This window comes from Poecile atricapillus, chromosome W (genome assembly GCF_030490865.1).
Source record: "Poecile atricapillus isolate bPoeAtr1 chromosome W, bPoeAtr1.hap1, whole genome shotgun sequence".
Lineage (NCBI taxonomy): Eukaryota > Metazoa > Chordata > Aves > Passeriformes > Paridae > Poecile > Poecile atricapillus.
In genome coordinates this window covers 29,445,851-29,465,846 of record NC_081288.1, presented here as the reverse complement: position 1 = coordinate 29,465,846, position 19,996 = coordinate 29,445,851, and the positions used below count along the sequence as shown (strand labels likewise).

Sequence of the window (19,996 nt, the reverse complement as noted above, 5' to 3'; positions counted from 1 at the left end):
TTTTCTTAAAATATCCTGGACCGCCGCACCCCCTTTCTGAGAATTCCTGTTGAGGACAGAGGATATTTCTGCCTTGCGGCGTTTCTTTGAACCGAGACTTGAAATGAGTTTCAGGCAAGTCAGTAATCTCCGAGTTTGGGGATTGCACGTAGAGCTGGAGCTTAAATTTTTTCTCTCTCCTTTTGAATTAAAACTTTGCTTCTGACACTACTGTCTCAGTGACATCGGATACACATTTCCGAGAGGGTTTTTCATCGAGGTGTTGAAAAATGGGGGTAATCTCGAGACCTTATCTTAGCGTAAATTAGCTTTGAAAAGATGCAAGTAACACAAGGTAGTCAGTTGGCTCTGTATCTGGGTTAGGAGCTGTTCTCCATAACGCGACTTCATCTCTTCAAAATAATGAAACCTTTGGACACAGTGTCCTATTTATCTCCAGCAAGACTTGGTAAAAAGTAGAAGAAAGACATTTTTTACCAGAAACTTTAACATGAAAAGCAGCCCTCTTAAATAATCAGCTATCTTTAAAGCCCCAGAATAACATATATAAGTTGCTTCTCTGTCCCCCTTGGTTTTCTATGCCTTTGTATTAATATTTTAATGAGCTGTATTCCAAATTTTTCCCCACAATGCTTCTTTTCTCACTGCACAGTAGGCAAACGTATTCATGTGTATGTTCTCATTTAAAGGTAGTGTTTATTTTTTTGCTTACTTTTACATTATTATTCAGGAATTTTGCCAGCCACAATCAGCAGTTTTACAAAAAGAAAAGCATGATAAAATCATGTTTTATTTAAAACTAAAAACATGTTTTTGTGATGAAAAACCAGTTGTAAAGCTGCAGGCATTTCTTTAATAAAATAATATCATTCAAGTGACTTAAGCAAACAATTTTCTCCTGAGAACTGCCGAGAGAGGCAATGGCATGGCTTTTTCCAATGTATGACAATTGTGATGTGGGATAAATTGAATACACATAAAAAGGATTTTTCTTGAGATGAGTTTGATAGCAACTGGACTGTAATGTTTGAATATTTGTAGGACAGTGTGGGAAAGAATCAGAGTCCTAGGTGATTGATTCATGTGATTGTAAATGTAGTTTTTTGGCTTCTTTCAGTTTATCTTTTGATAATAAAATATCATACACTGTCTTGTGAAGTTTTGATGATGGTGGGGTCAGTTTTATGAACTTGTCAGTGGTACTAGATTATCTTGACTGGGGTGTACTTAACGACAGTCAAGAGATGTGGTGGCATTTCAGAGAGGCTTTTTTCGAGGGAGGACAACCAGCAGAATAACATCATATGGGAGAAGATAAAACCAGAAGATGGTGTGGATTTGTTTTTGTCCTGATGCTATATTCTGTGGTAGTTTCATCTCCTGAATCAACTGTGAATTTCAGTTGTCAACTACATTTGCACAAAAGTGAATCTCTTGGGAAGGACACACACCACTGGGGAGAGGTTTCTGGGTGATAATTCTGTAGCACACATATTTCCTTCAAATTCTGTATCTTAATACATTCTAATCACTCGGAGTCTCTAATTCCTTTACCTTTAAATTCTTTTGAACCTTTGCAAATGCATTTTCCTGAATTTAGGCTAGGCCTCTAGCTTACTTCCAAACACCTGATGTAGCAGCACATTCCTGGAGCAGTCCATGTGCTCTCCTATAAGCTACTTTTCCTGGTCTTCCAAAATTTTGACTACCTATCTGGACTTTTTAAATTTTGTTTTTCACAGCCAGAGACAGTTAATTTTAGGCTAAGCAAAGAAGGAAGTGGAAAGAGATCTTTTGAAGGCTTTCAGATAGAGGAGGGAGGAAGAAATAAGTTTAATTCCTTTAATTAATGGGTGAACTTACTTAAAATAAAAAAAGTAAATCATTGCTTCAAATATTATAATGTGCTCAGTAAAAACAAAATGATGTCTTTCTTCTATTTTCCCCTTTAAAAAAGTTGTCAAGCTAACAGACCATTTATTGAATACCAATTGGCCTTGGGCTGATTGATTGAAAGACCAGGAGCACAGATAGTGATTTCCTTGATCCTTCTGGTAACAGAACAGTTTTTAAATGCAGTGGACAGAGATATTTGGAAGTGGTGGACCAGGAGAAAGCTTCCTTCTCCTTCTGAAAATATAACAAGTAGGACTGGCACCTTCTACAACAGGAATGAGGCCCTGGAAGTAGAAGGCCAGACAACTGATGAGGTGAGCCCTTCAGGGATATAGGGTCCCCCTAAGCCAACACCATTTGTACCCCACATCAAGACCTCCTCTGTCTTGAGGAAGAGTAATTGCAATCAGACACTCCCTTCTGCAGGGAGAGAAGGGCCTGGTATGTCAGCCTGACTGGTTTTCACACATCAGGCACAAAGAGTTAGAGTGACTGAAGTAACATCAGGCTGTCAGCAGTGGGGTTTAGCAGGGCTTCACCCTCACCCAGTTCTCTGTGTCTTCATTAGCAACTTGGATGCAGGGCTCAAAGGAATACTAAGCTGGCCATTGACACTAAGCTGGGAAGAGTTGTCAGCTCCCTCGAATTCAGAGAGGCCCTGTAGAGAGACCTTGGCAAATTAGAGACATGGGCAATCACAAACCATACGAAGTTTAATAAGGGCAAGTGCTGGAATCTGTACCTGAGACAGGACAATCCTGGTTGTGTTTACAGACTGAGGGATGTGAAGCTGGAGAGCAGTGCCATGGAAAGGGACCTGGGTATTCTGGTCGATGGCAAGTTGAACATGAGCCAGCAGTGCCCTGGATGCCAGGAGGGCCAATCCTGTCCTGGGGAGCATCAGGCACAGCATCACCAGCTGGGCAAGGGAGGGGATTGTCCCCTCTGCTATGCACTGGTTGGCCTCACCGCAAGAGCTGTGCACAGTTTTGGTACCAGAGTATAAAAAAGACATTAAGTGATTAGAGAGCATCTGTAGAAGGGCCACAAGGATGGTGAAGGGTCTGGAGGGGAAGCCATATGAGGAGCAACTGAGGTCACTTGGTCTGTTCAGCCTGGAGGAGACTGAGGGGAGACCACATCATCACAGTCTGCAGCTCCCTCAAGAGGGGAAGAGGAGAGGCAAGCACTGATCTCTTCACTCTTGTGACCAGTGACAGGACTCAAAGAAATGCCATGAAACTGAGTCAGGGGAGGCTTAGGTTGGATGTCAGGAAAAAAGCTTTTCACCCAGAGTGTTTGGACACTGGAGCAGGCTCCTCAGGGCAGTGGTCACAGCACCAGCCTGACAGAGCTCAAGAAGCATTTGGACAACACATTCAGGCACAGGGTGTGACTCCTGGGGTGTCCTGCACATGGCCAGTAGTTGGACTTGATGGTGCTGATGGGTCCCATCCAACTCAGCATATTTTATGATGCTATGATTCTATGAAATTTTTCCAAAGTTCAGTCAGGAATTCAAGAACTCCCTATTCTCCTATTCTGGTATGGATAGATGCTTTCAGGAAGGTCCTTCCTATGGTTCCTATTATTTGGTGCACTACGGAGTCACACCATGATTTGTGTTGGAAGGGTCCTTCAAAGATTATCTAGGCCATGTCATGGGCAAGGACATCTTTCACTAAACCAGGTTGCTCAAAGACTTATCCCGTGTGGCTTTGAAATCTTCCATTGAAGGCATTAACAACTTCTCTTGGCAACTTGTTCCAGTGTGTCCCACCACCTTCATAATGAAAAATTTCTTCCTTGGAACTTATCTAAATCTAACTTCTTTCACTTCTAAAACTTTCCCCTTTTCCTGTCACTGCAGGCCTTGGTGAAAAGTCTTTCTCTGTCTTATAAGTGCTCTTCAAGTATTGAAATGCCATACTAAGGTCTACCCAGAGCCTTGTCTTCTCCAGACCTAACATCCACCACTCTCCCAGCCTTTCCTCATGAGAGAGGTGTTCTTGCTCCCTGATCATTTTCATGGCCCTCCTGTGGACTTCCTCCAAGTCTTTCTTGTACTGGGGACCCCAGAGGTAGATGCAATACCAGAGGTGAGGTCTCATTAGTGGAGTGAATGAAGAGAATCACCTCCTTTAACCTGCTAGCTGTGCTTTTTTTTTATGCAGCCCAGGATACAACTGGCTTTCTGAGCAGCAAATGCACATTGCCACCTCATGTCCAAATACACCACCCATATCTCTGAATCTTTCTGTGCAGGGCTTCTTGTAATCAGTTCATCCTTCAGTCTGTACTGATATTTGGTATGGCCCTGACCTGAGTACAGGGCCATGCATTTGAGATTGTCAAGCTTCACAACGTCCACATGGGTCCATTTCTCAAGCCTGTCCAGGTCCCTCTTCATGGTATCCCTTCCCTCCAGTGAATCAATGGCACCACGGAGCACGGTGTTACCCACAAACTTATGGAGGGTGCACTCGATCCCACAATGTTATTGATGAAAATATTAAATGATATCTGTATTGTAACTACATCTGCTAATTCCCTGAAGACCCTGGGATGAATCCCCTTAGGTGCCATGGATTTGTGTATATTCAGGTTCCTCAGATGGTCTTGAACCTGATCTTTTCTTACAGTAGGGGAAGGACTTTGTTCCCCTGGTTTATGCCTTGAGTTTCACAGACTTAGGAGATGGGAAAGACAGACTGCCAGTGAAAAGTGAGGCAAAAAAATTTGTTGGGTACTTCAGTCTTCTCTATGCCAGTAGTCACTAAATCTCCTGTCTTTTTTATTTGGGGGCCCATTTTACTTGGTCCTCCTTTTCTGATCAGTGTACCTACAGAAGCCCTCATTATTCTTCACACCCCTTGCCCCATTCAGTTACAGAAGTACTTCAGCTTTTCGGATTCCATCCATACACACCTGGACAGCACCCTATATTCATCCCAGGATATGTATCCCTGCTTCCACTGCCTGTGCATTTACTTCTTGAATTTCAGTTTGACCACAAGGTCTTTACTCAGCCAGATTGGTCTTATATCTTCCTAGCCAGCTTTCTTACATGTGGGAATCAAGTGTACCCGCTCCATTGGACAAATGTCCTTAAATAACTTTCAGGCCTGTCCTTCTCCTTGATCCCTGAGGGCAGTTTCCAAGAGGTTTTCGTATCCTGTTTTCTTAAGCAACTGAATGTTTACTAAATTAAATATCTTGTCTCTCTGGTTTGCCTGGCCCATATCCCTCAAATCTGTGATAGGTCTGGACTCAGGCAGCAGCCCAGGTTACCACTATTTCTTGACATCTTTCATTAGTTATTTTTTGTTGGCAAGAACGGGTCAAGTAGTGCTTCTCTTTTGGTTGGACCTTTTTTCACCTGGAAAAAAAAATTGTCTTCAACATGCTCTAGGAGTCTCCTGGATAACTTGTGGCTTTCTGTCCCACATTTCCAGCAGATGTCAGGTTGACTGATGTTCCCCAACAGGAGCCTGTGAATATGATGGCACTTGTAGTTGAAGAAAGAAGCTTCATCAGCATCCTCCATCTTTTGTTTGAGTGGCCTGTGGTACATACCATCCATGAGGTTTCCTTTTATGGCTTGGCCTCTAGTTTTGCACCCAGAAGCTCTCAGCTGTCCATCACTGTTTTTCTAATACAGTTCTTTGCAATCAATCCACTTATTTACTTTTTTTTGGTTTTGTTTTTTTTTTACATAGAAGACAACCTGCCCCTGCCTTTCTTTCCTGATCCTTCTGAACAGTTTATAGCCATCAATTTCAGCCCTTCAGTCTTGTGATTAATCTCACTGAGTGACCTGTGACTGTGACTGACTTTCAGTGTTTGCTCAGGAGGATGTATGGAGACATCCAGCTCACAGATGCAGCTGAGGAGCAGGAATGCAGCCTAGATATGCACACTTCAAACAGCGTGATCAAGTCATGTGTGAAGCCTGTAGCTGCAAAGCCCCATTACCATGTTTTTCACCTGGGGCTGCCTAAGTCTGCACTGTAACTGCAATATTTTCTCAAACCCTTCCTGATGTTTGTGCTACGTGATACTTCATCCATGTTGTGCAGATAAATTCATTCTGACTTTTGGGTGCTTAAAAAAAGAAAACTTCATAATTAAAGTCACAGAGTTACGGCAACTCAAACATGCCCTTGATGTAAATTGCAGACTTTGTGTGATTTGAAAGACATCTTTTGTCCATGCAGGATGGATTTTATTTAAAAACTGATTTATCAAGATATTCTAAACCATAATACATTGTTACATTAGTAAGAAAACTTAATGTCTCAATAGGGAAGAACTTATAATTACATACTATTCAGTTTACAGCAAAGGACTCCTCCCCGTGACAAAAGTTTTTGTATTTGTCAAGATTTAAAGGCCCCAGATGGAACAGCAATCTCTCAAAATAAAAAGTCCATGGGCAGAGTTAAGGTAGGCATTAGGAAGGAAATTTAAATATTACACAGATACAGCTTGCTTTTATTTTTTTTTAATTACCTTCTTACAAAAATACTCAGATTTCTTCAACAGTTTGATTTTAGTTCAAAGCAAGAGAGAAATATTTCCTAGATCATTCCAGACTGCAAAGTTGTTGATTACTTCTGAGCTCAGTTAAAGAATTTCAAGAATCAGTTCAGACCAATCAATCAATCCATTGAATTGCTATAAATGTTTTCTTAATATTTGATGCACAAGGTGGGTGGGGTAGGGACTGTGACAGTGACTGGCAGCAGCCACAACATCCTGGATCACTGAGCAAATCTGCTGGGATGGTGTTGGTATGGGGTTGAGCCGGGAAAGTGGAGCCAGTGGAGTCAGAGATTCACAGGCACAACATGGAGGGTAAAACCTGAGACTGGTTTCAACCTGGGGTTCAATACAACCCCAAAGTCAAAGTGTTAAAACCAGCAGGGGGAGTGCAGAGTGCCAAGTCTGAGAAAACTTGAAAAACACATCACCTTCAAATCTGGCAAAGGAAAAGGGAGAAGGAATGTCCAACCAACAAGAAGGCTATTTCCCTTATGGGAACAGAGTCCACTTGGATGCAAAGGTATGAGCAGAACTGCGATTAAATCTGCCCGTACACTGTTACTGTGATGAAATAAGCATTTTTGCTCTGCTCTTCTGGCTCAGGGTCAGATTTTCCAGCGTGTGAAACCAGCAATGGGGACCAGCTTCCCTACCAAATGTCATTCTGTGTTCAGGGAATCAGTTGTTCCATAAATCTGAAAGAACAGAAGAAAGTTAGGAGAGGAACAAAATGGTCAAATGTCTCTGTGGGCTGCTCCTGCAGGTAAGACAATATTTTACAAGAACAAAAATGTGTTAAAATCTCTGTCTGAAAAGTGCAAATGTTTCTCATTGTCTTTGCCGTCCCCATTCCCTTGATATCATGTTGGTATATCCACCCTGAGCAATGCATTCAGCTTACTCATTTATAGCTCTTCACAGGATATTTTTCTATGATATTTTTCTAGAAGGAGGTCAGACTAACTGTGTGGGCTCTTATGCTTCTGTCTCTTCCAGATGCAGTTTGATAAGTAACTCCCAAAGAAAAAGTGATTTATATTGCCTGGGTTGGTTTGGGATTGGTTTTCTATGGTGTGGTTTTTTATTGTTGTGGTGGTAAGGTTTCTTGGGGTTTTTTGGGAGGGTTTTTGTAGGGGGTTTTTGTTGTTCATGGGTATTTGTGTGCTGAGGGGTTTTTTTTATTTTGGTAGGTTTGGGGGTTTTTTTTACTTTTTGTTTTCATTTGTGCCTTCTGGTGGTGATCCCAGCTGTTACTGTCTTTTTACATGGAACTTAGTTTTTTTTCCCCATGCAAAAATATCTTAACCATCGGTGCCTATAAAGGAGAAGACTTTAACAGACAATCAGTGGCAGAGACATGACCCATCTGCAAAAATCCATCAAGAAGAATGTTTAAATTTAGATAATTTTCATCTCAAAAAAAGAAAAAAAAAGCACTTCATACTGTCACTGAGAAGAAGAATTTTCTCCCCATCCTATGCCAAGGTATTTTCACCTTAAGAGACTGCATGAAACTGCTCTTGGAAAGCTAAAGATAACACAGACAATCAATTAGTGATAATTGATTGTTGGAGTCAGAGGCACAGAGTGTGCTCTTATCTCTGATACCTGGCTCTGACATCCAAGAAAGCACTGACTTTCTTGTAACACCTTGAAAACAACTGTTAAAGTTAAATAGAAAAACTAAGAGTGTAAGTGTGTAGATTAGAAAGTTTTCTTAAGTCACTGTGTGAAAGAGTTGAAGTTTGGATTTTAAATAGTTTAGAGAACAGAAGAAAAGATGGAGGATTTAGGGTGTTGTCTCTTGTCCTTTCTTCTTCATCTTCTTCTTCTAGAGGTTTTTCAGTAGTAGTGGGTGATTGGGTAGAGAGTTACTCTGTGCAGCACACAGGTGTTGGGTCATTGGGTCACTAAGAAAAATAATTTACTTGGCATCTGTTAATTGGGTAAACAGACATATAAAAGACCTTGAAGAAAATCTTTTTTAGCCATTTTTCACCCTTCTATCTTAGTGCACATGGCTCCTTGTACCTTGTATATATGTAATATAGATAAAAGAAGAATAAACAATGAAGTCTGAACAAGAGAAAACTGCCTCTCTCTCATCAATCTCAGTCCAAGGGGAAAAAGAACCCAACCATGAATGTCCTGTCAAGACAACTGATATGTTGATTAGGAGATGTTTGGCTTCATGGCCAAATCTATGCAGAGGTGAGGCGCTGACAGAAGGGGACAGGGTGGAATATGCTCCTAAGCCTGCCTGTCCTCTCGCTGGGAGGAGGCTCTGGGCTGTGGAAAGGAACAGCACCTGGATTCCCTGTTGCTGCCTGCAGAGACTCCTCCGTGCCTCAAGGAGCGGAGCAACACAAAGAGCTCCGTGCTGTCCCTTCAGTGCGGGCTGTGCCGGAGGTTCCCTCCCGCTCTGGCCTCACATCTCTCCCATGGCTGTGCGAGTGCATGGGGCCCGAAGCTGCAGCTGCAGCCACCACAGAGAGGAGATGGACCAGCCCAGGAAAATGTAGATGGTGAAGGCAGGTGATGAGCAAGCAGATTGACAGTCAGGATCTACTGGGAGTCGGCTCTGAGCCTGACCACCACAGGTTCCCTTAAACGATTTCTCTTTTTGTGGCTGTTTCTCGTATGTATCATGCTCCACACATTTGGGCAGTGACAAACAGAGAGACAGGAAGGATCTTCCATACAGGATAGGACACTGCATTTATTTCAGCAGTTCCCACACTTAGAAAACTTCCACACACAATCACTTCTCACCCAACACCCAGAGAAGACAGAGACTTAGTACCAAGAGGAAAAGCATGGTCAGGTTTGCTGTCAGCCCCACAGCTGTCCCACCTGGACAGGATGGGCTAACCAGGGTGCAGCGGCTGGGGAAAGGAGCTTCTCCAGGACACGAGTGCACCTGTGGGACTGTGTACAGCTCCTCTGTTTCCACACACACCTTGGAACCCGTTAAGTGTTAATTTGGGTGCCGTAAGAATGACAGTTTGAGGGCTTCCTGCAGAGATTTAAGAAACAGAAAGTAAGTAACCCTCTCAAAACCAATACTTCTAGAAAGGAATATCCACACAAGACAAATAAGAATTCATCAAGGGAAGGTGTGTGGAATTAACATCCAGTCACTAAGCCGGGCAGGAGTGGAGAGAAGCTGGGAGGCGGCTGCAGGCAGAGCACTGGGGCCAGGGCAGAACAAGCCATGGCTTTGGGCAGAGCACTATTGCCAAGCTCCTGATTGCACTGGGCACCTCTGTGACCAGCTCTTCTTCCCAAGGCTGGCCTGGGGAGGGTCTGACCGCCCAGTGAACCTCAGGCAAGGAGGGCAGGGAGGGCAGCACCATGCTTGGAAAATGGGAACACGGAAATGCAGGAGACTTTCAGCTCTCGCTGTGCTGTTGCAGCTTGTGCAAGGTCAACTGAAGAAACACGGAATGAAACTGGCAAATCATGGCCTAGCAACTTGCACAGCACGTTCACTCCCACATCAAGAGGTGAGAGAAGACCTGATGCCTCTTTCCAAGTGCTCGGGAGTCCCAACACGGGGTACTTATTTCGGTGACCTCTTCACAGCTCATTGATGTGTTTCAGTACTCTGCTTTGTTCAGCACTCACATCCTCCACTTTCTAAAAGTTCCATAACATGCTTACCATTAAATGATATGCAAACATGCACACAGCATGTGTCTAACATACACATAGCTCTATGATCCGGAAGAAGACAGCGCACCCTGAAAAACAAATTAGATTTATACTCCCTGGCACCAGCATCATCGGGCACCCCCCAGACATACACGTTGCTCCTCGCCGCTGGTGCACACATCGCTCTGTGTATGGGGCTGCCATTACTCTGCACCTCCCGAAACACTGCTCTCCTCCCAATGACATGGGCATCGTCCCGCTGCTCCCCCACACACAACACTGCCCGCCAATTTACACACGTATCGCTTGGTTCCCCTAGGAAAGCACATCGCTCTGCACTGCTTTACAAACCGATCGTTCTGCTCCCGACGATGCATGCAGCTCATGACATCCTGTGTCTCTGAGCCGCCCTGCGCCGTCCTCCCCACACACCCCCCAGCCGCTGCCAAAGCACATTGCTCAGCACCCTCAATCCACGTTAGCCTCGTGTCCTGACCCACAGAGCCCTCCGCATGCCGACACATGCATCGCTCTGCTCCCTGCGACATACAGTACCTCCTGAGGCCAGCAAAGACACGGATGGTTCTGCACCAGCTGACAAACATTGTTCAGCGCCTGATAGTGCATCCTTTTGGTCTTCCCCGACAGAGGGATCATTCTGATCCCCGAAGAACGGGCACAGCACTCTGCTGCTTCCCTCTACACGCGTCACTGTGCACCGGCTGACACACACTTCAGTCAGGGCCCCATGGGGCACGGATGTCTCCTCTCCTGATGACACATGTATCGTTCAGCTCATCAAACAGCAAGCAGCTTGCTTTGCCCTTCCCTGACACACACGCATCTCGGCACCCACGGAGGACACACACATCGCCTCACCCCTGCCTTCTCTGTTCCATGTGAAAAATGTTGCGTTTTGATACCCAGGAAACACAAATAGCCACGTACGCAGATCTGGGGTGACGGCGACTACATCTCTTTATAGCTCACAAGAACTCTCATTACTCGGCAGCCCCATCTCCTAAACCGCCCCACACCCGAACGGAGCATGTAGCTGGCAAGGGAAAACAGTATCTGTCTCTGAGGATAACAAGGCTCTCACCAAATATATCACATATAAATAAGATGCTTCTGCACCCTGTGCAAGACCTCCTGGATCATCTTTTCAACAAGAGAGCTGATGCTATGCTGATCTGTATTTTGCTGTCCCGTTTGGATTTTTTTGGTTTTTTTTTTTTGGAAAAGAGAGGTTACAGTATGAAAGCATTGTAAACTGTAAGGAAAGCGGGACGTGCACTGTTTGCAGTAAAAAGATCTGTTCTCCATCTGCTTCAACTAAGAAGGGAACGCTTGTAATTTTCTTAAAAAAACCTGGGAGCCCAATTTTGGTGTATGCCCAGTTTGGGGGCCACGGGTTAGACGAGCAATTGCTGCTGTTGGTCTCAAAACGGCCTAAACAACTCTGTTCCTGACTGCTAGTATATGCTGTTTCCCCGTTGAGCTACGTAAATGGATGACAGTGTGAATCAGAGAGCACAGGCGGTTCCAACAACTCTGGGCTCTTATTTTTCAGTTATTCTGGAAAGGCTCTGAGATGGATACCCTCACTCCTTCCCCCCAATCAGTATGCTCTTTCCTGCCCGAACTGCACAGTCCTACACAGGCCGCTAGCATCGAGCACAGGGTCCCAAGCGTGCCTCTTTCCCGGCTTTCGTCCGCTCCCCCACCGTCTCTGTCCCCGCTCCGCACAGACTCAGCCGCCGAGCAGCGGGCGGCGCTGGGGACGGGCGGGCAGGGCCGGGGCCGCTGCCGCGCTCGGTCCGACCTGAGTGAGGACTGCGCGGAGCCTCCCCGCGGGCGGGCCCGGCCGCCTCACGCGCCTCCCGCCGCGCCGCTGATTGGTGCCGCTCGCGCCTCGCAGCCCGCGCTTCACCGAGACGCGCCCCCCCCCACAGACGCGCCGCTGCCACCGGGCCGGGGCGGCAGCCGGGCAAGCTGGGCCGGGCCGGGCAAAAGTCGGCCGCCGCCTGCGCCTTCCGCCTTTCTGCCGCCGCCCTCGACCGAACGCGGCTGCCGAGCGGGAAGGGGCCGCGAGCCCTCGGGGAAGGAGGCGGCCGGCGGCGGCGGCGACAGCTTTAGCCAGCGGTGCCGAGGCCGGGCCGGGACGCGGGAGGAGCGGCTTTGCAAAGAAAGAGGGCTCGGGCAGCGGGAGCGCGCCGTAGCGCTCGCTGCGGTGCCGCCGCCCCTCCCCCGCCTGGCAAGGGGCTGCGGGAAGGGGCCGGGCCGGGGCGAGCACGGGGCGCGTTTCCCGGCCCGGAGGCGGGGCCTTTTCCCGGGCTCGAGCGAAGCGTCCAATGGCAGGCGGGCGGTGCCGCGCGGGCGGCCAATGGGAGCGGGCGGCGGGTTATAAATGTCGGGGGCGCGGGGCCGCTGGCGCAGTGTGCGGTGTGTTGTGGGCGATCGGCTTTGTGCTGGGGCTGGGCCATGGCGCGCACGAAGCAGACAGCGCGTAAGTCGACGGGCGGGAAGGCGCCCCGCAAGCAGCTGGCCACCAAGGCTGCCCGCAAGAGCGCGCCGGCCACGGGCGGCGTCAAGAAGCCGCACCGCTACCGGCCCGGCACGGTAGCGCTGCGCGAGATCCGGCGCTACCAGAAGTCGACGGAGCTGCTGATCCGCAAGCTGCCCTTCCAGCGCCTGGTGCGCGAGATCGCGCAGGACTTCAAGACGGACCTGCGCTTCCAGAGCTCGGCCGTCATGGCGCTGCAGGAGGCCAGCGAGGCCTACCTGGTGGGGCTCTTCGAGGACACCAACCTGTGCGCCATCCACGCCAAGCGCGTCACCATCATGCCCAAGGACATCCAGCTGGCCCGCCGCATCCGCGGTGAGCGCGCTTGAAGAGTCTCCTGCCGCAGCCCTTCCCGGCCAGGTACGAAGGCAACTCACACGGACCAAAAGGCTCTTTTAAGAGCCACTACACGCACAATTAAAGGAGCTGTAGCACTGTCGTGGAAGTGGAATGGTTTTGGGTGGGGGAGGAGAGTCTGGAGGTAAATCCGGGCAGTGTGTTGTCAGCATCCTGAGTGTAAAGGGTGTTTTAAAGCCAGTACATGCACGTTGAGTTGAGCTGTAGAGTTCCACACACACATGGTTGATCATAGGGAAAAACCGTTATGTATATTATACACTAATGGCAAAACAGTTAGATCTCTGAAATTGCCTGACGACAGAGCTGCCAAGTGTAAAGGCAGCACGAATGATCTGAGGTTGTCCCAGAATTTATGATCTAAAACTTCCCGAGGTTCACTGCAGTTGTGTTGTACTCAGAACATATTTACAGGAAGTTTTACCAACTCTGATAATGCAGCTTACATGACTGCAACACAACTGCTTGAAATAACCCACTGCAAACTTTGAACTTTCCCCCTCATCCTCCAAGCCTCGTGAACCGGCGTTTAAAGCAGCGCTACAGCTCCTTTAACTGTACGTGTGGTGGCTCTTAAAAGAGCCTTTTGGTCTAGAGAACTGCGGCAGGAGACTCTTCAGGCGCGCTCGCCGCGGATGCGGCGGGCCAGCTGGATGTCCTTGGGCATGATGGTGACGCGCTTGGCGTGGATGGCGCACAGGTTGGTGTCCTCGAAGAGCCCCACCAGGTAGGCCTCGCTGGCCTCCTGCAGCGCCATGACGGCCGAGCTCTGGAAGCGCAGGTCCGTCTTGAAGTCCTGCGCGATCTCGCGCACCAAGCGCTGGAAGGGCAGCTTGCGGATCAGCAGCTCCGTCGACTTCTGGTAGCGCCGGATCTCGCGCAGCGCCACCGTGCCGGGCCGGTAGCGGTGCGGCTTCTTGACGCCGCCCGTGGCCGGCGCGCTCTTGCGGGCAGCCTTGGTAGCCAGCTGCTTGCGGGGCGCCTTCCCGCCCGTCGACTTACGCGCTGTTTGCTTCGTGCGCGCCATGGCCCAGCCCCAGCACAAAGCCGATCGCCCACAACACACCACACACTGCGCTAGCGGCCCCGCGCCCCCGACATTTATAACCCGCCGCCCGCTCCCATTGGCCGCCCGCGCGGCACCGCCCGCCTGCCATTGGACGCTTCGCTCGAGCCCGGGAAAAGGCCCCGCCTCCGGGCCGGGAAACGCGCCCCGTGCTCGCCCCGGCCCGGCCCCTTCCCGCAGCCCCTTGCCAGGCGGGGGAGGGGCGGCGGCACCGCAGCGAGCGCTACGGCGCGCTCCCGCTGCCCGAGCCCTCTTTCTTTGCAAAGCCGCTCCTCCCGCGTCCCGGCCCGGCCTCGGCACCGCTGGCTAAAGCTGTCGCCGCCGCCGCCGGCCGCCTCCTTCCCCGAAGGCTCGCGGCCCCTTCCCGCTCGGCAGCCGCGTTCGGTCGAGGGCGGCGGCAGAAAGGCGGAAGGCGCAGGCGGCGGCCGACTTTTGCCCGGCCCAGCTTGCCCGGCTGCCGCCCCGGCCCGGTGGCAGCGGCGCGTCTGTGGGGGGGGGCGCGTCTCGGTGAAGCGCGGGCTGCGAGGCGCGAGCGGCACCAATCAGCGGCGCGGCGGGAGGCGCGTGAGGCGGCCGGGCCCGCCCGCGGGGAGGCTCCGCGCAGTCCTCACTCAGGTCGGACCGAGCGCGGCAGCGGCCCCGGCCCTGCCCGCCCGCCCCCAGCGCCGCCCGCTGCTCGGCGGCTGAGTCTGTGCGGAGCGGGGACAGAGAGGTAAATGAAACCCGCGAAAATGCGACCCTGGGCACGCTGTGCTTGGCCCTGGATGTGATAGGACTACGGAGGTCGTAGGTAAGAACGTATGTTCTTCAGCTGCTTAAATTGAGCGACTACCGACATTTATTTGTTGTGTAACCCGCCGCCTCCGTACTGCACATACACTAAAATAGACTAATAGTTTAATAAAGGGGTTATGAACGTCCTCGGGAATCGTTGAAGGAGATGCAGGACATAACCGTTTACTGCAAACACTGTAAAACCGGCTTTCACTGAGATTTACAGCACCATTACACCGCAGCTACACATTTCCCCCCCCCCCCCCCCCCCCAAGCCCCCTTCCGAAAACAAACGGGACAGGTGAACACTCGCATCAGCATCAGCTCTTTTGCTGAAAAGGTGGGTGGCTCTTAAAAGAGCCTTTGGGTTGTAAATATCAGGTGAAGGACGCACCAAGCGCCTACTTGGAGCTGGTGTACTTGGTGACAGCCTTGGTGCCCTCGGACACGGCGTGCTTGGCCAGCTCGCCGGGCAGCAGCAGCCGCACGGCCGTCTGGATCTCCCGCGACGTGATGGTGGAGCGCTTGTTGTAGTGCGCCAGGCGCGACGCCTCGCCGGCGATGCGCTCGAAGATGTCGTTGACGAAGGAGTTCATGATGCCCATGGCCTTGGACGAGATGCCCGTGTCAGGGTGCACCTGCTTCAGCACCTTGTACACGTAGATGGAGTAGCTCTCCTTGCGGCTCTTACGTCGTTTCTTGTCGCCTTTCTTCTGCGTCTTGGTCACCGCCTTCTTGGAGCCCTTCTTGGGCGCGGGGGCGGACTTGGCCGGCTCAGGCATGGCAGCGAACGCTCTCAAAGCAACTGCAACAACGACTTCTCGGACAGAGAACTGACGATCCTTCTGAGCGCCCGCAGTTATAGGGCGGTTATGCAAATTAGGGTTTCCCGCGTGCTAAACTATTATTGGCTGAGGCCAGATATTGCAGCGATAGCGCTACGGCGTGCATCGCCATTGGTCAAATCTAGATCCGCGTAGCTATTGGCTGCTTCAGTCACGTTCTTGTCTTAGCCAATCGAAAGTCGTGCTTTCCGCTGAAAAGGTATATAAGGCTGAGCTCGGAAGTTGGGTGTATTGTTTGCGGCTCCCAACGCGAGTTTTTGAGGTGCAGCGATGTCCGGGCGCGGGAAGCAGGGCGGGAAGGCGCGCGCCAAGGCCAAGTCGCGCTCGTCGCGGGCCGGGCTGCAGTTCCCCGTGGGCCGCGTGCACCGGCTGCTGCGCAAGGGCAACTACGCGGAGCGCGTGGGCGCCGGCGCCCCGGTGTACCTGGCGGCCGTGCTGGAGTACCTGACGGCCGAGATCCTGGAGCTGGCGGGCAACGCGGCCCGCGACAACAAGAAGACGCGAATCATCCCCCGCCACCTGCAGCTCGCCATCCGCAACGACGAGGAGCTCAACAAGCTGCTGGGCAAGGTGACCATCGCGCAGGGCGGCGTGCTGCCCAATATCCAGGCCGTGCTGCTGCCCAAGAAGACCGACAGCCACAAGGCTAAAGCCAAGTGAGCACCAAAGAACAGGCTGCAGGCTTTCACCAAGATAAACCCAAAGGCTCTTTTAAGAGCCACCTACAATTTCAAAAAAAGAGCTTAGATTTCATTAAGGTGACAAAAACCTACGAGTTTTTAAAACATTTGGCTAACGTTTTAATAAGCTATTTGAGACGGAGCTCCGTGCACACAGATCACCAGTCTCACACCGCCTTCCTTCGCTCTAGGGCGGGGCTGAAGCGGTCCCAGGAAGGAGCTCAGCCCTTCCGCAACCAATCCCTGCGCCTTGTGAGCATTTTGAAAGTCACCAAGGGGCTGCTCCCCTCCCCTACCAATTCAAGCGCCCCTCGAGCTGTTCCCGGACTCCACAGCACACTGACGAGCAGTCAGCCGTTCTCCCACGCACGTCCCTGCTTAAACCGCCCCCAAACAGCGGCAGCCACAGCATTTCAGCTCGTTTAAGAAAACGTGGGTGGCTCTTAACAGAGCCGTTTGGTTTAACTGCGGAGCAAGACTTCCTCAGGGAGGGGCTTATTTCTTCTTGGGCGCTGCCTTCTTCGCTTTGGCAGCTTTCGGCTTGGCTGACTTCGGCTTCACCACTTTTGCTTTAGCCGGGCTCTTTGCTGCTACCACCGCTTTCTTGGGCTTGACAGCCCTTGTCACCTTCTTGGGACTCTTGGCCGCTTTCCTGGCTGCCGGCTTAACTTTCTTGGGGCTCTTCTTAGCTGTCACCGCCTTCCTGGCAGTGCTGGCAGGCTTCTTAGCCGCCGGCTTCTTGGGCTTGGTTGCTGCAGTTTCTTCCTTCATAGGAGCCTTTTCCTTCACTTCCCCGGGTTTCTTGCTGAGGCGGAAGGAGCCGGAGGCGCCGGTGCCCTTGGTCTGCACCAGGGTGCCCTTGCTGACGAGGCTCTTGAGCCCCAGCTTGATGCGGCTGTTGTTCTTCTCCACATCGTAGCCGCCGGCGGCCAGCGCCTTCTTGAGTGCGGCGAGGGAGAGCCCCTTGCGCTCCTTGGAGGCGGACACGGCCTTGGTGATGAGCTCGGTGACGCTGGGCCCCGCGGGCTTGCGGGCTTTGGAGCCGCTCGCCGCCTTCTTCGGCTTCTTGGCGGCGGCCTTGGCGGCGGGAGCTTTGGCTGGGGCCGGGGCGCTCTCGGCCATGGCAGCTCGGGCGGCAGCGGCAGCCCCTCCGCGCCCCCTTTTATAGACGCGCGGCGGGCGCGGATTTGCTCCGCCCCTGCTCCGCTCCCCGCCCTGTTTTTCGTTCGGGTAGAATGGAATGGGTTTTTATCTGTCACGAAATCGTCATTTTTCTACACCTGTGAGGCCGCGTGAGCGGCTGTTTTTCACCTGTTGGTGTCTTGTCGCGAAAAGAGTTGTGTTTGAGTGGCTAGGGGACAAGAAATCCCGAGTTCTGCCACCCAACGGACCTCGAAAATTTATTTCGTAAATTAGAAATTCTCCTTTAAAGTTAAGTGAGCCAGAAAACTTAGTATTAATCTCCAGAGGGTCGATGTTACCTTAGACAAGAAAGCAAACAGACTCCCATTTTTTAAAATAAAACGGTTTCAAAGAGACTGAGGTAATACAAAGCTGTGCTGTGGCTTCTCCTACCGAGGTTTATATCTCTGGCTACTCTGAAAGACTCAGGCATATTTTTCTCCTGTACTTCCAAACATAAAGTTTCCAGGCGTTCCACACTTCTATGCATGAAGTGTTAGACAGCATATAATTTATCCCTCTCAGAATGGGCTGCCCTCTTTGAAACACTTTCCTATTGTTAACTCAGTGAAAGGCACCCCAATATCAGTGGAAAAATTTGGGACCTAAAGACCAAAGATTAAAAAGTTTGTGTTAGACCACAGAGCTTCATGAAAGTCTCTGGTGCATAAACAGACCACACTATAAGTAAATTACACAGTGCTAAATCTGTAACATCCATTCATATCACTTATGAACATGGGGAAAAAAAATTGACAGAGCTTGAGTCTGCAAGGGATGTGAGAGCACCGTTCTATTCATATTTTTGATCTGTAGCTGGAAAGAAAAATACAATTTTTGCTCACTGTTCTTTTGTTGTGTGACAGATCATGTCACAGCAGTTTCTGTACATAAAAGCTTTGGCTGCAGCACAAAGTGAGGCAAAGCTCTTGGTGGACCAGAGGTCATTACTCTAGTCACGCTCAAACTTATTTGATACATGTAGTAGTACATATTTCCCTGCAATGCAGACATAAAAAAGAACAGATAGGAAGGATCCTTACTTGGAGGAATTCTCCTTCCCTCCCTCTTATGCATTTACCCTCACAATTACAGTTAGCTTTGCTACCTCAGCTTGGAAGAGGGGAAAGCAAGAACAGCAGGATCTCAATGGTACTCCAGGCTGTCAGTCTCTGCATGCACTGTCAGTATGGACAGAGATCTCTGGTAGAGTAACAAGAATCTGCCAGCAAATCCTACAGAACAATTTATTTTTTGCAGGTGCTATCAATGTGAGCCAGCTCAGACTGCAAGAGATCAGATCTGAAAGCCCCTTAGAGCACTTCCCAGACAGCATGGAAAGTATAGATTACTATAACCAGTAACAAACGTCAATTAACTTGCAAAAATATATAGTAATACAAACCAAACTTAGTGCCTGCTGGCCAAGTAAAAAAAAAAAAGCAAAATCAGTGTAGCTTTCCAATTACTGTATGTACTTTTCAATTATTGCACATCCCTTTTGTGATATTTGGCTCTAGGGAACAAAGCTGAGCACCCACCATAGGTAACATTACAAGTCCTAGGAAGAGGACCTTACAAAGGTCCAGTGTTCAGCTGTTTGTACTCATACTGAGGAAAATTCTTCTTGAACTCTTTCTCCTATTCTTCCCCTTCTTTATGGCTTTTCTGCATGAACACCTAACTGCACTGCATTTCACATTACCATGACTTTCCCAAATATGTGAAGCCCATCTCTGTTTTGGAGATAGGAGAACTGAGAGACACAATTCTTAAAAATACAGTTGCTTGGATCCTCCTATTTTAGTCTGATTCATGTTTTCTACTCTTCTTCTGAGGCTCAGCTATAAGTGTTAATTCTCAGCATTTCCTGTCAGCAGAAAAAATGGTTCAGAGATGATTCATCTAATTTCATACAGAAAAAAAGCAAAACCAAACGCCAAAACATGTTCAAAATGCAATGAATTCCTCTACTCATTTTAACTTTCAACTTGGCACAAACCTCAGCTCCCTGCCATACACACACACAGAGGCAAGGCCAAGAAGTCAGTCTGCAGGTGGGATCAGGATCAGGCCTGGAGAGGGGCTTTGGGCTCAGCCCCAGCTCCAGGCATTGGGTGCCTCCCTGGGGCAATGGGACCATGGCCAGGTTGTGGGGAACTTGAGACTGGCCCTATTTCTGTGTTGCTGTGGGGCTGATGGCTCCAGGGTGGCTGGAATGGGCTCCTGGGATCAGAACAGGGTTGGGGGAGCCCCAGGAAATGTTGGGCAGGGACAGGCAGAGCTGGTGGTGCCTTGACAGTACCCCTCCTTGGTGAAGCAGGAACTGTAAAAGACTCTCAAAGCTACTGGTTCAGCAGCTCTCTAGGTCCAGACAACAGGGAGCACTTTTGGCCAAGCTGCATGCAGGTGTTTAATTACAGTCCTAGTG

At 49.8% G+C, this 19,996-nt stretch overlaps 4 protein-coding genes across 4 annotated transcripts; 2 read left to right on the top strand and 2 right to left on the bottom strand.

Annotated features, from left to right (window-relative positions):
- The first annotated feature begins 12,561 nt into the window (after nt 1-12,561).
- Nucleotides 12,562-12,995, top strand: LOC131591361 (histone H3). The gene has a single exon (XM_058861941.1). It carries the CDS (start codon nt 12,580-12,582, stop codon nt 12,988-12,990), a length of 411 nt encoding a protein of 136 aa, XP_058717924.1. The 5' UTR covers nt 12,562-12,579; the 3' UTR covers nt 12,991-12,995.
- A 2,243-nt stretch (nt 12,996-15,238) lies between these two features.
- Nucleotides 15,239-15,687, bottom strand: LOC131591364 (histone H2B 5). Its single transcript, XM_058861944.1, has one exon. It carries the CDS (start codon nt 15,638-15,640, stop codon nt 15,260-15,262), a length of 381 nt encoding a protein of 126 aa, XP_058717927.1. The 5' UTR covers nt 15,641-15,687; the 3' UTR covers nt 15,239-15,259.
- Nucleotides 15,688-15,973: 286 nt separating this feature from the next.
- On the top strand, nt 15,974-16,399 carry LOC131591363 (histone H2A-IV). Its single transcript, XM_058861943.1, has one exon. The coding sequence runs from the start codon at nt 15,974-15,976 to the stop codon at nt 16,361-16,363; it is 390 nt and encodes a 129-aa protein (XP_058717926.1). The 3' UTR covers nt 16,364-16,399.
- Nucleotides 16,400-16,543: 144 nt separating this feature from the next.
- Nucleotides 16,544-17,509, bottom strand: LOC131591905 (histone H1.11L-like). Its single transcript, XM_058863022.1, has one exon. The coding sequence runs from the start codon at nt 17,503-17,505 to the stop codon at nt 16,879-16,881; it is 627 nt and encodes a 208-aa protein (XP_058719005.1). The 5' UTR covers nt 17,506-17,509; the 3' UTR covers nt 16,544-16,878.
- Between the last annotated feature and the right edge of the window lie 2,487 nt (nt 17,510-19,996).

What these genes read in the sequence shown, in the direction of transcription:
- LOC131591905 (XM_058863022.1), bottom strand. Translation starts at nt 17,505, where the DNA reads ATGGCCGAGAGCGCCCCGGCCCCAGCCAAAGCTCCCGCCGCCAAGGCC.
- LOC131591364 (XM_058861944.1), bottom strand. Translation starts at nt 15,640, where the DNA reads ATGCCTGAGCCGGCCAAGTCCGCCCCCGCGCCCAAGAAGGGCTCCAAG.
- LOC131591363 (XM_058861943.1), top strand. Translation starts at nt 15,974, where the DNA reads ATGTCCGGGCGCGGGAAGCAGGGCGGGAAGGCGCGCGCCAAGGCCAAG.
- LOC131591361 (XM_058861941.1), top strand. Translation starts at nt 12,580, where the DNA reads ATGGCGCGCACGAAGCAGACAGCGCGTAAGTCGACGGGCGGGAAGGCG.